Source organism: Chrysochloris asiatica, unplaced genomic scaffold (assembly GCF_000296735.1).
Source record: "Chrysochloris asiatica unplaced genomic scaffold, ChrAsi1.0 scaffold00009, whole genome shotgun sequence".
Lineage (NCBI taxonomy): Eukaryota > Metazoa > Chordata > Mammalia > Afrosoricida > Chrysochloridae > Chrysochloris > Chrysochloris asiatica.
In genome coordinates, this window is record NW_006408527.1 from 2142464 (window position 1) to 2157582 (window position 15119).

General features: G+C 38.2%; 1 protein-coding gene across 3 annotated transcripts in view; it reads right to left on the minus strand.

The window, feature by feature from the left end:
* Positions 1-15119, minus strand: part of KCNK2 (potassium channel, subfamily K, member 2) — a 373030-nt gene that overhangs the window by 77367 nt on the left and 280544 nt on the right. For all 3 annotated transcript variants that reach the window (XM_006834004.1, XM_006834006.1, XM_006834005.1), the window contains exon 6: positions 6086-6225. In XM_006834004.1, the coding sequence (XP_006834067.1) occupies positions 6086-6225 (140 nt within the window). The remainder of the gene's footprint in view (positions 1-6085; positions 6226-15119) is intronic.

Consider the following 15119-nt stretch of genomic DNA (forward strand, 5'->3'; position numbering starts at 1 on the left):
TCCTGATGGCAATTATTCACTATTGTACCACAAGAGTCTTATCCCCATTTCCTTTTGCCAGCCTGGTCCCAACATCCCAACAGATTGGAAATCATTCAGTGGTGATTCTACTTTTCCTTGCCCCGTCTGGAACTAGACTCTCTTGAAAGCTCATGAGCCAGTCATTTCTTGCCTTTATAGGCCCTCCCCATTTTGGGTAGCCAATGTCTAAGCAGCCCATCCTTGTCAACCCTGTGTACCTAGGAGGTGGGAGTGATCCTCACTGTAAAGATTTGTTCCCTATTTTGAGCTACAACATCCATAAGTATAGATAAAGTTCATCAATTGTAGCAGATTACTCTTTTCTTTTCCCCCCTCTTTTTTCTTCTCCTAGTTGAGTTCTGATCATCCAGCCATTGAAGCCAGGTCAAGTGGGTACACCATTCTGCAAGTATTGGTGTTCTTGTGCATATCCCCTCACCTCACATCAGCTGGATGCTTCACTCTCTGCTCTAGTCCTCTGTGGCCATGTCACTGCCTCTGGGCCCAGGAGTCCCTGGGTCTTGCCATATTGCTGGCCATCTAGGTCTCCACCCAGGTTCACAGAGTGACCCAATTTTTAATTCCCCTAAACTGCATTATAAATCAGAACACACAGATCTGCTTATATTAATAGTTCCATTTCAATGGGCTCAACTGTTGGGAGCAGCGGCGGCTCCAGTGAGTTCATAGGGATCTTTGGTCATAGATTTTACTCTTGTGAATTTTCTACAGATACAGTCACTAAACCACCAGTTTGAGCATGTGACTCAAAATGCAACATGTTGCTGTTGTTGCTGCTAAGTACCGTGAGGTTCCAACTCATAGTGACCCTGCACAGGGTTTCCAAGGCTATAAGTCTTTACGGGAGCAGAACGCCTCAACTTTCTCCCATGGAACTGCTGGTAATTTCAAACTGCTGACCTTGGGGTTGGCAGCCCAACTCATAACCACTATGCAACACAGAAGCCCAAAAATTTGTGGTGAAAAAAGCAAACAGTTTACAACTTTTCAATGACTAATTAGCAAGAAAACACAATGACATATACCTCATACTTTGGGTCAAGAAGCATGAAGAACATTCATGAATAGGCACATGAGCCTATTTCTAATACTAAATTAGTCAGTCAATGTAGAATTTAAATTTGTTTCATAAACGGATGAGCCATGACTCTCAAAAAAGTGTGCCAATATTTGTATCAGCTAGTGTGTCGCTGTGGCCTAATGTATCAGATTGCAAAGTCATTTGAACTACAAGGTCGGTGGTTCAAGCTCACCAGCTGCTCCTTGGAAACCCTGTATACAGGGTCACTATGGGTTGGAATCTACTAGACGGCACTTAACACAATATGGGCTTTAGTGATCCACATTAAAATTCTCATGTGTATGTGCACATAAATATCTTCTATCTAATAAATGCTTGTGTGCACATGGAAAGAATCCTACATGGTATCACGGTTACGGGCTCTGTAGCTAACTAAATGACGAGCAGTTTGAACTCACTATCTGCTCCTAGGGAGAAAGACATGTCAATCTGCTTGATAACACTTAGCCTTGGGAACCTTCTGGGCTACTTTTCTGTCCTGTAGGGTCTCTATGTATCAAAATCAACTCAACAGCAATGGGTTTGATTTTGGTCTGATGTCTATACACACACACCTTAAGTTTGCAAAACAATAAATACTCGTCTTAAATATTTGTGAAGTATACTGAGATCTATGTGAACTATAATCTGTTCCATTCTATTTAAGAAACAAATGCTTGTTCTTTTTGGAAAAAATCCACTTAAAAGTCAAGTTTACGGAAGAATGTTTGCCTAGAGTGAAGGATTTTCCCCTAGAGCCTCTGGAGGGGGTGTGACCCTGCTGATGCCTTGTTTTCTGATTTGCGGCCTCCAGAGCTTAAGAGGGATAAAGTCCTATCAGTTGAAACCACTGCATTTGTGGCAATGTGCTCTGATGGTGGTCCTATCACTAACATAGCACATATGAGGTACTTGTTGTTGTTAAGTGCATGGAGTTGATTCTGATTCATAGCAACCTTATACAGTGTTTCCAAAGAGTGCTGCTGGGTTTGAACTGCCGACCTTGTGGTTACCAGTCTAATGTGAATCCTACAGCAACACACCAAGACTCTATATGCATGAGGTAAGAATAGTCATAATTGACAGACATAAAACGAACCTAAGAATGAGCTGGATTAATTGATTTCCTGTTCAAAGCAGAATGTTTCACAAAATGTAACTTAGAAGAGTAAACCTACTACCTTGTTAATTTGCTTATAATGAAAATATTTTGGTTTTACTGTGCAACTAAGGTACAGATTAATACATGCAGATTGAATATATGAATTCCTAGTTGAAGTGTATGACACCCATGAAGGGAAGTATTGAGTAATTTTTAGTCTTGCAAGTAACCATAGGTACCTTAGGTATTAATAATAATAAAAAAAAATTATATGACCAGATGAGTTCAAAGAAACCTGGAAAAAGCATTTGTTTATAGAAATGAATTAATTTTATCATTTCCTAGCTTATTCAATTTGGGTATATGTTTTTGACACTGGTGATGCCTGTCTACCACCACTCCTCTGTCAGTTTGTCATACTGTGGTGGCCTGCCTGTTGCTGTGATGCTGGAAGCTATGTCACAGGTATTTTAAATACCAGCAGGGTCACCCATGGTGGACAGCTTTCAGATGAGCTTCCAGACAAAGACAGACTAGGAAGAAGGAGAGACAGATAACTTCTGAAAATTTAATCACACACACAAAAAACTTATGAATAGCAGTGGAGGACTGTCAGATAGCACCAGAATATTGAATATTGATACATGATGAGGAACACAATAATATTGTCAGATATACTGCTAGCAAATGAGCCCCAGATGCTGGAAGGCACTCAAAACATGACAGGAGAAGTGCTGCCCTCTCAACGTAGAGTTGACAGCGATGATGCAAATGGAGCAAAGCCTTTGGGACCTTCATTTGCTGATGGTGTAAAACTCAAAATGAGGAGAAACAGTTATATGCATTGATTAATAATCAGAGCATGGAATGTATGAAGTCTGGATCTAGGAAAATTGTAAGTTGTCAAAATGAAATGGAATGTATAAACATGGATATCCTAGCCATTAGTGAGCTAAAATGGACTGGTATTGATCATTTGATATCTGAAAACCACATGATTGACTATGACAGGAATAAAAAATTGAAGAGGAATGATTATCGCATTCATCATCAAAAAATAACATTTCAAGATCTATCTTGAAGTATAACACTGTCTGTTATAGGATAATATCCATGCGCCTACAAGGAAGACCAGTTAATACCACTATTATTTAAATTTACACACCAACCACTAAAGCCAATGATGATAAAATTGAAGAACTGTACCATCTTCTTCAGTCTGAAACTGATTAAACATACAATCAAGATATATTGATCATTACTGGAAATTGTAATGTGAAGATTGGAAACAACGCAGAAGGATGGAAATGATGCCGGAGATCACATGATAGAACTTTATAAGAACAATGACTTCTGCAAATACTGTTTCAAACAACATAAAAGACAATTATACTCATGGACCTCAACAGAGGGAATACACATAAATCAAATCAGAAAGAGATGATAGAAAAGCTCCATATCAGCCAAAACAAACCTAGGGGCAGACTATGAAACAGGCCATCAAGTACTCATATCATGTTCAGGCTGAAGCTGAAAAAAAAATTAAAACAAGTCCACGAGAGCAAAAATATGACCTTGAACATATTTCACCTGAATTTAGACATCCCCTCAAGAACACATATAATTAATTAGACATTAATGCCTGAGGACCACAAGAGTTATGGGATGACATCAAGAAAATCATACAGGAAGAAAGCAAAAGGTCATTAACAAGTCAAGGAAGAAAGAAAAAACCAAAATAGATAGCAGAAGAAACTCCCCAGTGTAGAGATGCTAAAGTAAATTGAAAAAATGAGGTAAAAGAGCTGAAAAGTAAATTTCAAAGGGCATCTCAAGAAGTTAAATATTATAATGAAATGTGAAAAGGCCATGAGTTAGAAAATCAAAAGAGATTAATAATATGCTCAGCATTTCTCAAGCTGAAGGAACTGAAGAAAATATTCAAACCTCGATTTGCAATACTAAAGATTTCTTTGGGCAAAATAATGAACAATACAGAAAACTTAAGATGGAAGGAATACACAGAGTCTCTGTGCCAAAAAGAAATGAATGATGTTCAGCCATTTCAAGAGGTAGCATATGATCAAGAGTCAATGGTACAGAATGAAGAATGCAAGATTCACTGAAGACACTGACAAAGAACAAGGCTCTAGGAATTGATGTAATATAAACTCAAAGCTTTCAACAAACTGAGGTGGCACTGGAAATACTCACTCATCTATGACAAGAAATTTGGAAAAGAGTTATCTGGTCAACCGATTGGAAGAGAACTATAATTGTGACCATTCGAAAGAGATGTGACCCAATGGAATGTGGAAATCATCAGATAACATCATTAATATCACATACAAATAAAATTTTGTTAAAGACAATTTAAAAATGTCTCCAACAGTACATTGACAGAGAACTGCTAGATGTTCAAGCCAGATTCAGACAAGGATGTGAAACCAGGGATATCACTGCTGACATCACATAGATCTTGGCTAAAAGCAGAGAAAAACAGAAAGATGTTAGCCTGAGTTCTACTGACTACGCAAAGACTTTTGGCTGTGTGGATTATGACAATCTATGAGCAACATTGCCGAGAATGGGTATTTGGGAACACTTAATTGTACTCATGAGGAACTTTTACATAGACCATGAGGCAGTGGTTAGAAAAGAAAAGGGGAACACTAAATGGTTTAAAATTAGTAAAGGTGTGTGTCAGGGTTATATTTTTTCACCATATGAATTTAATTTGTATGCTGAGCAAATAATTTGAGAAGCTGGAGTATATGAAGAAAAATGTAAAATCAAGGTTGGAGGAAGAATCATTAAAAACCTGCCATATGCAAATGATACAACCTTGCTTACTGAAAGTGAATAGGATTAAAATACTTACTGATGGAGATTCAAGAATGCAGCCTTAAGTATGGGTTGCACCTCAACGTGAAGAAAACAATTCCAAGGCACAACAAATAACATCAAGATAAATGAAGAATTGATTTTGTAGTTGTCAAAGACTTCATTATCCTCAGATCAACCATCAACACTCATGGAAGCAATAGTCAAGCAATCAAACGACACATTACATTAGGCAAATCTGCTCCACAAGATGCTGATGAGTAAAGATGTCATTTTGAGGACTGAGGTGCACTTGACCCAAGTCATGGTATTTTTTATAACCTCATATGCATGTGGAAGTTGGACAATGAATAAAAAAGACCAAAGAGGAATTGATGCATTTGAATTATGGTGTTGGAGGAAAATATTAAAATTACTATGAACCACCAAAAGAACAAACAAATCTGTATTGGAGAGGTACAGCCAGAATGTTCCTTAGAAGTCAGGGTGGTCAAACTTCATGTTACATATTTCAGACATAGTATCAGGAGGGATAGGTCCCTGGAGAAGCACATCATGCTTGGTAACATGAAGGGTCAGCGAAAAAGAGGAAGGCCCCAATGAGATAGATTGGCACAGTGGGAGCTGCAAAGCAACAACTATGAGGCTGACGCAAAACTAGTCAGTGTTTCCGTCTGTTGTGTATAGGGTCGCTATGAATTGGTAAAACACTCTTTATATGATACCTTGATACAAATACTTTCTGCTATATTCCTCTTTATGGAATAAGATTTGTACTCTTGAACAAAAACAAAAGAATAAGAAGAAATGGAAGTAGATATTTAAAAATTATAAAATAATCTTCAGAATTAGCATAGCATCTGGTACACAAAAGCTGTTTAATAAATACTTGTTAGGTGAATGAAATATAACTTGTGTAATGAATCTTCCCATATCCTCAAACAAAAAACACACAATGAAAGGTTAAACATGAGTGATTTAAAATAACCTTTACTGTATTAACTCAATAGAAGTGTATTGGAACACTTAATTCTTACCTCTTCCTTTGTCTTTTTTGATATCACTCGGAGCCAGTCTCCAATCATGCTCAAAACAGCAGCAAAGTAGGCAAGCCCCACAAGGATCCAAAACCACACCACGGGCTTATATAGGTCTATATATTCAATATCTGATCCACCTGGGAGAGAAAATCAAGTAGAATAACTTCACATGTATACAAGTAAACAATGTAAGTATCTGATCACAATCTTAACTGGATATTGACTTGCATAAAACACAAAAATCTCATGTCCTTGTCGATTGATCAATGTTATTTTCTTTAGATAAAATTCCACTTTTCCATTCACGTAATTCACATTTTTCAAGAAACAAATTAAATAAGTTCTTCTTAATGAAACTTTTCATTATTTCTCCAGGAGACAGTGATTTTTCCTTACTGTGTTTCTTTTTCATTTATTTTAATCTGTTTCAACTCATCTAGCACATTAAATATTCCAGGTGTACTTTTTACCCCTAATGCAACAAACAGAAGGTAGTAATTACACGTTTTAGGTATGAATTTAATTACTATAGTTACTTTATTATCAAAAATACATGGTGACCTACTGATTCTGTGCCAAACTGAACAGAAAGTAGCTGAGTAGGGCTGGCTCTTATTTTGAAGGCATCCATGTACTACAATGATAACAAGGACCAATGGCTATGCAGCTTGATGAGGCTAACTGATATAAAGAGTAAATTGCAGGTGATGCCACCATGTTCTTGACTTTTCAGAAAAATTCCCACATTTGTTACAAATTTAAATCCCTAGCACTCAAGGAAGAAAATGCACGTAAACACCCTCTTTTTCTTTGCTCCTTGAATTTTTAATCCGTCAATTTGGTACAATAACTGTACCTATGAGGGTTATGTGGCCATTGCAACATATCCTAGATTGTTGTTGTTGTTATGTGCCATGGAGTCGGTTCAGACTCATAGCGACCCTGTAAAGGGTTTCCAAGATTGTAAATCTTTATGGGAGAAGAAAGCCTCATCTTTCTCCCGCAAAACAGCTGGTAGTTTCAAACTGCTGACCTTAAAGGCTTGCAGCCTGGTTCAGAACCACTACGCTACCAGAGCTCCTTATATCCTATATTAGTCACATGTTTATAAGGCACATATTAAGTCATAAGCACTTGATTCCAGCCCTCACTTGTTTCCACAAGAGAGAGAAACAAGTCCTCTCTTGAGGAATTCAAAATTTAGACTGAAAGACCCCCTTGTGTAGACAATGAACCACAATGGAGTATTGTACTATAAGGGTTCTCTCTGGAAGGCGAACCACAAGCTCAGTTGTTCAAACCCACCAGGCACTCCATGGAAACCCTATACAGGGTTGCTATGAGTCAGAACCGACTTAATGGCATTTAACAACAACTCGCTGACCCGGCTCTCTGTGCCAATGGTAAATAACAATCCAGGGAAACTAAGGAACATCACTGGTCTCTGAAGTCAATGTGTGTGGTAGAAGACAAAATCCCTTTGACACACCAGCTGAATCATTTGGAAATCTCAGCTTCCCTTCCCTTTTCAGTTAGGACCTCAGTCACGCTTGTAGCCCTTCTAATCACCTGGGGCTGGGACAGCTGGTACTTGCCACGAGCCCAGCAGTCCACATCACTCCCTCCACTTCAGAACACATGGATTTCCCTGCTCCTTACTGGTAATTCACTGAAATGGCTTACAGACCTTATGGAAGAGACACGATGCCTGTCAGAACAGCTTTAATATAGCAACTGCCACAAAAGGATACAAGGGAGGAAAAACACAGGGCAAGGTCCTGGAAGGTAATGGTGCAGGGCTTCTACATACTCGGGGGAATTCTTACCCTCCTGAAAACACAAGTTTAGTGTCTCCAACCCAGAAGGTTCACTGAAACTCCATCTCCTAAAGATTTTATAGGCCTTACCATGTAGCCAAGGAATTCTGGTGGTGTAGTGTGTTACACACTGGACTGCTTATCGCAAGGTCGGAAGTTTGAACCCACCAGCCGCTTCGTGGGAGAAAGCAGCTTTCTGCTCCAGTAAAGATTTACAGCATCAGAAACCCTATGCAGGGATGCTATGAGTGGAAACCAACTCCAAGGCACATCACCACCACCATCATGTGGCCATGAAAACTTACATGCAGAGGCTTAGCTGCTGGTCAGCTTCTGACACTGGGCAGTGTAGCCATGGTAAATTACATAATACCTTGTGAAGTTTAGTGAATACTGGATCCCCAGGGGGTTCAGCTCTTAGGAACCCAAAACAAAAGGCTAAATTGCTTGATGCACCTCACAGGTATAATTGGTTATAACCTACTGCTGCTGTCCACTGGATTCTGACTCAGAGTGACCCATCAGGACAGAGGAGAAATGTTCCACACGGTTTCCAAGACTGCAAATCTTTACCAAAGCAGAAATTTTTCTCTTTCTCCCACCAAGTGGCTGGTGGGCTTGAACCAGCAGCCTAATACTTAGCCCACTGTACAACAAGAAGTATTTATATCTGGTAACACTTTTTTTGTTGTTGTGAAGTGCCACTGAGTTGGTTCCGACTCATAGTGACCCTGTATAGAGTTTCTAAGAAGCAGGTGGTGAGTTTGAAATGCAGAACTTGTGGTTCGCAATTCAGTGTTGATAGGAGGGCATGGGAGAAATGCATTTTATTTCTGGGTGATGGATCCTGGAAGATTTGTAAGAAAAGATGAATCTTAAGTAATGAGGATTGAAATGTGGAATAATACAGTATATAAAAGTATAGGGTATGTTAAAAGGATTTTAGTAACAACTAAATCTATATATGGATTGTGGGGGGTAAGCAGGAATAACAGTAGAAGAGAAGAATCTAGAAAAAGTAGTTTGTGTCACACTGTAAAACAATGGGCATACCACATTTTCAAACAAAAAATATGCATGTTATACCTTTATTTTGGAGTCCTGGAGTGGTGCTATAGGATAAACACTGGACTGCTAGCCACAAGGTTGGTGGTTCAAACCCATCAGCTGCTACTTGGAAACCCTATACAAGGTTGCTATGAGTCAGAACTGACTCGATGGCACTTAACAACAACAACCTTTATTTTGTCAACTGCACTCACCCCCTCCCAATATTTTCATAACTATATAATGCAAATTTTGTTTACATGTTGCTGGTTTTTAAAAAAAGAAAACAACATAGCTTCTTTACAAAAAAAACCTTGAAAGGAGAGCAAAGTTGGCAGACATACAATGCACATGTTATCTGAGTAAAAATATTGTAGGTCAAAGTTAATAGGTAGTGAAGTCTTTTTATTTGTGGTTAATAATGTGTACAGAAAGATCTAGTGGCAGGGAAGGAAGTAGTAACAGTGAAATCATATACAAAAAAATTATAATGAATTAGCTAAGAAATTATTGGGTCCAGTTAGGGAAGGAAAGAAAAGACAGGACATTTCAGAGACAGAATCATCAGTGTTTGAACCCTAAAGAGTTAGTATGGTAAGTGAAAGAAAGAGCTCCGTGGTGCCCTGAGACCCTCACTTGGGAGATGATGCAAATAACCGACTAGGAAACTCCGGAAGGGAGGTGAAGACAGGGACAATGAAAAAGTAGTTCAAATTGAGACATGAGACGTTTCAAGAAAAAAAGAGTTGGAGATATCCAGTAGGATCTTTAAATACAGGTATAACACTTAATTAGGCAGAGTAGGAGATATAAACGGTAGTGTCAACAACAGAAAAACTGGTAATGCTTAAACAGGAATCATGGAATTACTCAGTACACAAAAAAATTCAATCCAGGTATTCAGATTAGCTGTTAGTAATGAGTACAGCTGGCCCTCCATAATCACAGATTCCACATCCGAAGATTTAACCAACTACTGATGGAAATATTTAGTGGGGAGGGAAGCAAGTGAGTGGCCGAAACAATCCCTCAAAGGCTAGAATGGAGCATAATGAGATATTCACACAGCATTTGCATTGTATTAGGAATTATACACAATCTTCTTGTTGTTGTTAAGTGCTGTTGAGTTGGTTCTGACTCATAGCGACCTTGTATAATTTCTAAGGAACGGCTGGTAGGTTGGAGCCGCGGACCTTGAAGTTTAGAAGTCCAGTGCTTATCTTACAGTGCCACATCAGGACTCCTAGATTTAAAGTATATAGGAGGATGTACATAGGTTATATAAAAAATACTAAACCCAAACCTAGTCCTATCACATCAATTTTAAATCACACTGTGAATCTTTACCAGAGGAGACAGCCTCATCCTTCTCCCTGCTAGGGGGCTTGATCCATTGAACTTGTGGGTTCACAGTCTTAACACCTTATGAAAATGCTACATCAGTTTGTATAAGGAACTTGAACATGGGCTGACGGTGCTATCTGTGTATGTGATGTGCCTGGAGTTAATCTCCTGAGGATACTGAAGGACAGTGTATATATTAAGTCTCAAATATAAAATATTGAGTGTAATATTAAGCATCCAGTTGCTGTAGAGTTGATTCCAACTCATGGCAACCCCATATGTGTCAAAATAGAACTGTATTCCATAGAGTTTTCAATGAGTGACTTTTCAGAAGTAGAAACCAGGCTTAGTCTTCAAGACACCCCTGGGTAAGTTTGAATCTTTAGCCTTTCCATTAGACAACAAGCACATTAACTGTTTCCACCTCCCAGGGACTGACTATCACATCACGCTATATAAATTAGACTTTCAAAGAACTACCTGAAAAGGTTTTTGAAACTATTAAAGGGTCAGAGTAAAAAGAAAATAATTTTCTATTGAGTAAAGAATGCAAATAGATACAAACCCAGTTTTGTTTTGGTGAAAAAAACAATAATTTTAAGAATACAGTTTACAAAGTGAACAATACTATTTTCAAAAATATTTTTTAAATGTTTTACCTCATTCAACACTTTTAAGAACCCATTTCTGGGAAGGGTTATGGAAACTAAATGTATCTTGTGATGGGTCAGACTTGACTCCTTGGGATGCAGCACTATAGATTCAGAGAAATGAGTAAAGAAATGTGTGTGGTAACAGGTTATATGATAGGTTCACTGGTAAATTCCATTTTTCAAATGTTTCCATTTCAATGAAACCAAAATGACATTTTTGTCCAAGTACTTTCTCTTTCAAAACCAAAAAACCTTTGTCCAAATAACTGTGAATCACTAAATACCTAAGTTCACCAAGATGTTGATTTTAGAAGAGTTCATTCATGATCAAGATGACTTTTTTATAAGTCTTCTTTCTTATAAACAGGATGTCACAGTCTGAAAAGAGCAAATTAGCTTAATCACTAAAAGGACTAAATGTGGGTAAAATGTTCAACCCACAACTATTAGTGGATTCTAAGTCCAAGAAAAAATGTTTTTTCCATTCTTAATTGCTACTGTTAAGATAAAATACCACCAGTTAAATGCTGTAGGAAAAATGAATATAAATAAGAATATTGTCAAAAAACTCACAGATCCCATCCACTTTCTGACGTCAAAAATTTATGAAATTCCACATTCATCAACTCACTTGATACAAGAATTTTATCCAAATCAAAATACTTGCAATGGGTGTGTGTTGTTGTTGTTGTTAAGTGCTATTGAGTCAATGCCTACTGAGAGCGACCCTATGCACAACAAAATGAAACATAGCCTGGCCCTACTCCAACCTCACAATCTTTGCTAAGTTTGAGCCCATTGCTGCTGCCAAGTATCAATCCATCTCCTTCGGGATCTTCCTATTTTTTCTCCAAACCTCCACTTTATTCAACATGGTATCTTTCTCTAGGGACTGGTCCCTTCTAATAATATATCCAAAGTATGAGAGACAAGTCTGGCCATCTTGGCCTCCAAGGAGCATTCTGGTTGTATTTCTTCCAACCCAGATCAGCTAATTCATTTGGCAGTCCACACTACTTTTTATATTCTCCTCCAACACCATAATTCAAATGTATCAATTTTATTACAGTCTTCCTTATTCACTGTCCAACTTTCACATGCATATGAGGCTACTGAAAATTCCGTGACTTGGGTTAGGCATACCTTAGTCTTCAAATTGACACCTTTGCCCTTGAATATTTTAAAGAGGTCTTGCGCAGCCAGCAGATTTGCCTAATGCAATACGTCATTTGATTTATTGACTGCTGCTTCCATGAGGGTTGATTGTGGAGCCAAGTAAAGCAAAGTCTTTGACAACTTCAATGTTTTCTCCATCTATATGGATGTTGTTTGTTGGTGCAGTGGTGAGGACTTTTGTTTTCTTTCCAATGAGGTGCAACTGATACTGAATTGAAGACTGTGGTCCTTTGATCTTCATCAGTAAGTATTTTAATTTCTCTTTACTTTCAGCAAACACGGTTGTATATCACATCTTGTTAATGGGTCTTCCTCCAATCTGGATGCCATGTTTTTCTTCATATAATCCAGCTTCTCAAATAATGTGCCCAGCATACAGACTGAATAAGTATGGTGAAAAAATAAAACCCTAGCACACATCTTTCCTAACTTTAAGCCATTCAGTGTTCCCTTGTTCGGTTCAAGCAACTGCCTCTTGGTCTATGTACAGGTTCCTCATGAGCACAATCAAGTGTTTTTGGAATACTCATCCTCCGCAATCTTGTCGATAATTTGTCATGATCCACACAGTCAAAAGCCTTTGCATAATCAATAAAGCACAAATAAATATCTTTCTGGTACTCTCTGCTTTAGCCAAGATCCATCTGATGTCAGCAATGAGATCCCTCATTCCATGTCCTCTTCTAAATCTGGCTTGAGCCTCTGGCAGTTCCCTGTCAATGTACTGTTGTAGCCATTTTAAAATTACCTTTAGCAAAATTTTACTTGCATATGATATTAATGAAATTGTCCAATGCTTTCTGCATTCCGTTGCGTCACTTCTCTTTGGAATTGACACAATTTCATTATAATATTCCCATTAGATGGCCAGGTAACTGTCTTTCAGAATTCTTGGCATAGATGTTTGAATGCCTCCAGTTACACATCAGTTTGTTGAAAGATTTCAATTTGTATTAAATCAATTCTCAGTGCTTTGTTCTTTGCCAATTCCTTCAACATACCTTGGACTTCTTCCTTCAATATCATTGGCTCCTGATACTTCTTGAAATGGTGAACATTGACCATTACTTTTTGGTACAGTGACTCTGTATATATCTACCATCTTCTTTTGATGCTCTCTTCATCATTTAATATTTTGCCCAAGGGATCCTTCATTATTGAAAGTTGAGGCTTGAGATTTTCTTCAGTTCTTTCTGCTTGAGGAATGCTGGGCCTGCTCGTCCCTTTTGTTTTTCTAATTCTAGGTTTTTGCACGTTTCATTATAATATTTTACTCTGTCTTCTTGAACCGTCCTTAGATCTTCTCTATTCAGCTCTTTTACCTCCTCATTTCCATTTCCTTTAGCATCTCCATTCTGGAGAGTAAGTTTCAGCGTTTCTTTTCTTTCTTTCTTGTATTCTTTTTGTTTTGTTTTGGTTTGGTTTGGTTTTTTAAGGTTTTTATTGTGGATTGAGCAAAAGTTTACAGGGCAGATCATCAGTTTTACATTCAACAAATCATATACCTTGTTTCATTACAATGATTATAATCCCCTCCATATACCATCAGTTAACAGCATTTCTCTCTATTCACCTTAGCTCTTTAAAACAAACAAACAAACACTCAGGCATATAAAATAATTTACACCACCAAAGGGCACATTCTGCAAGTCTGCCTCCTGACCGCCATCTCAGTCCCTCTCTTTCTATGAATCTAGAGTCCTCAGCCTCTCCTCTCCATGTCCCCATCTCTGCCTCCATCTCTGGTATCCCTACTTCTCTGGATAAGGTCCCACATTCCACTTGTGCTCCCCTCAATGGTCCCAGAGTCCTCTATTTCTAGACTGTAAGATTAACTACTCCCCATTTTTGTTACAAAATTTCTATCTTTACAATTGTGACAGTCGCAATTAGTCATGATAACAACTACTCACTACTGAATCATCAGAATCTTATCCCCATCTCTTTTAACCAAACCTATCTAGACAAGATGAAAACTATTCAGTGGGGACCCTTTTTTCCCACACACACACTATTAAACTCCCCCTTGAAACCTTGTAAGCCAGTCACTTCGTACCTTTATTAGCCCCTCATTTTAGTTAACCAATGTCTAAGTTGCCCATGCCCATCTACCTTGTGTACAGAGGGGATAGCATTGATACTTGATATAAAGACTCCTCCCCTCTCTACTGGTATTTAGAGTTACTATCTCCATGAGTATAGGTCAAGTTCAACAAACTGTAGCAATTAACCCTTGTTTCCTTTATCAAAAATTGTTTTGTTCTTTTTTTATCTTCCTCTAGTCAAGTTCTGATTATCAAGCCATCAAGGCTAGGTCAAATGGATACTATCTGCAACTTTGGGTGTTCTTGTGTGCCTACTTTCACTTCATAAAAGCTGGATGCTTCACTCTCAGCTCTAGCCCTCTGTGGCTATGTCCTTGTCCATGGGCTCAGGGGTCCCCAGGTCTCACCACACTTTGGACCAACCAGTCTTTCTTGTATTCTTAATGACCTTTTGCTTTCTTCCTGTTTGATTTTCTTGATGTCATCCCACACTCTTCCAGTCTTTGGTCTTCAGTGTCTAATGCATCAAATCTGTTCTTCAGAGAATCTCTAAATTCAAATGGGGTATTTTAAAGTCATATTTTGGCTCTTGTGAACTTGTTTTAATTTTCTTCAGCTTCAGCCTAAACTTGCATATGAACAGTTAATGGTCTGTGTTATACAGTCTGCCCCTGGTCTTGTTTTGGCTAATGATATGGAGCTTTTCCACCATCTATTTCCACAGATGTAGTCAATATGATTTCTGTGTATTTCATCTGGTAAGGTCCATGTATAGTCATCTTTTATGTTGTTTAAAAAGGTATTTGCAAGGAAGAAGTCATTGGTCTTGCAAAATTCTATCATGCGATCTCCAGCATCATTTCCATTACCAAGCCATATTTTCCAACTACTGATCCTTTTGCTTTGTTTCCAACCTTGGCATGCCAATTGCCAGTAATTATCAATACAT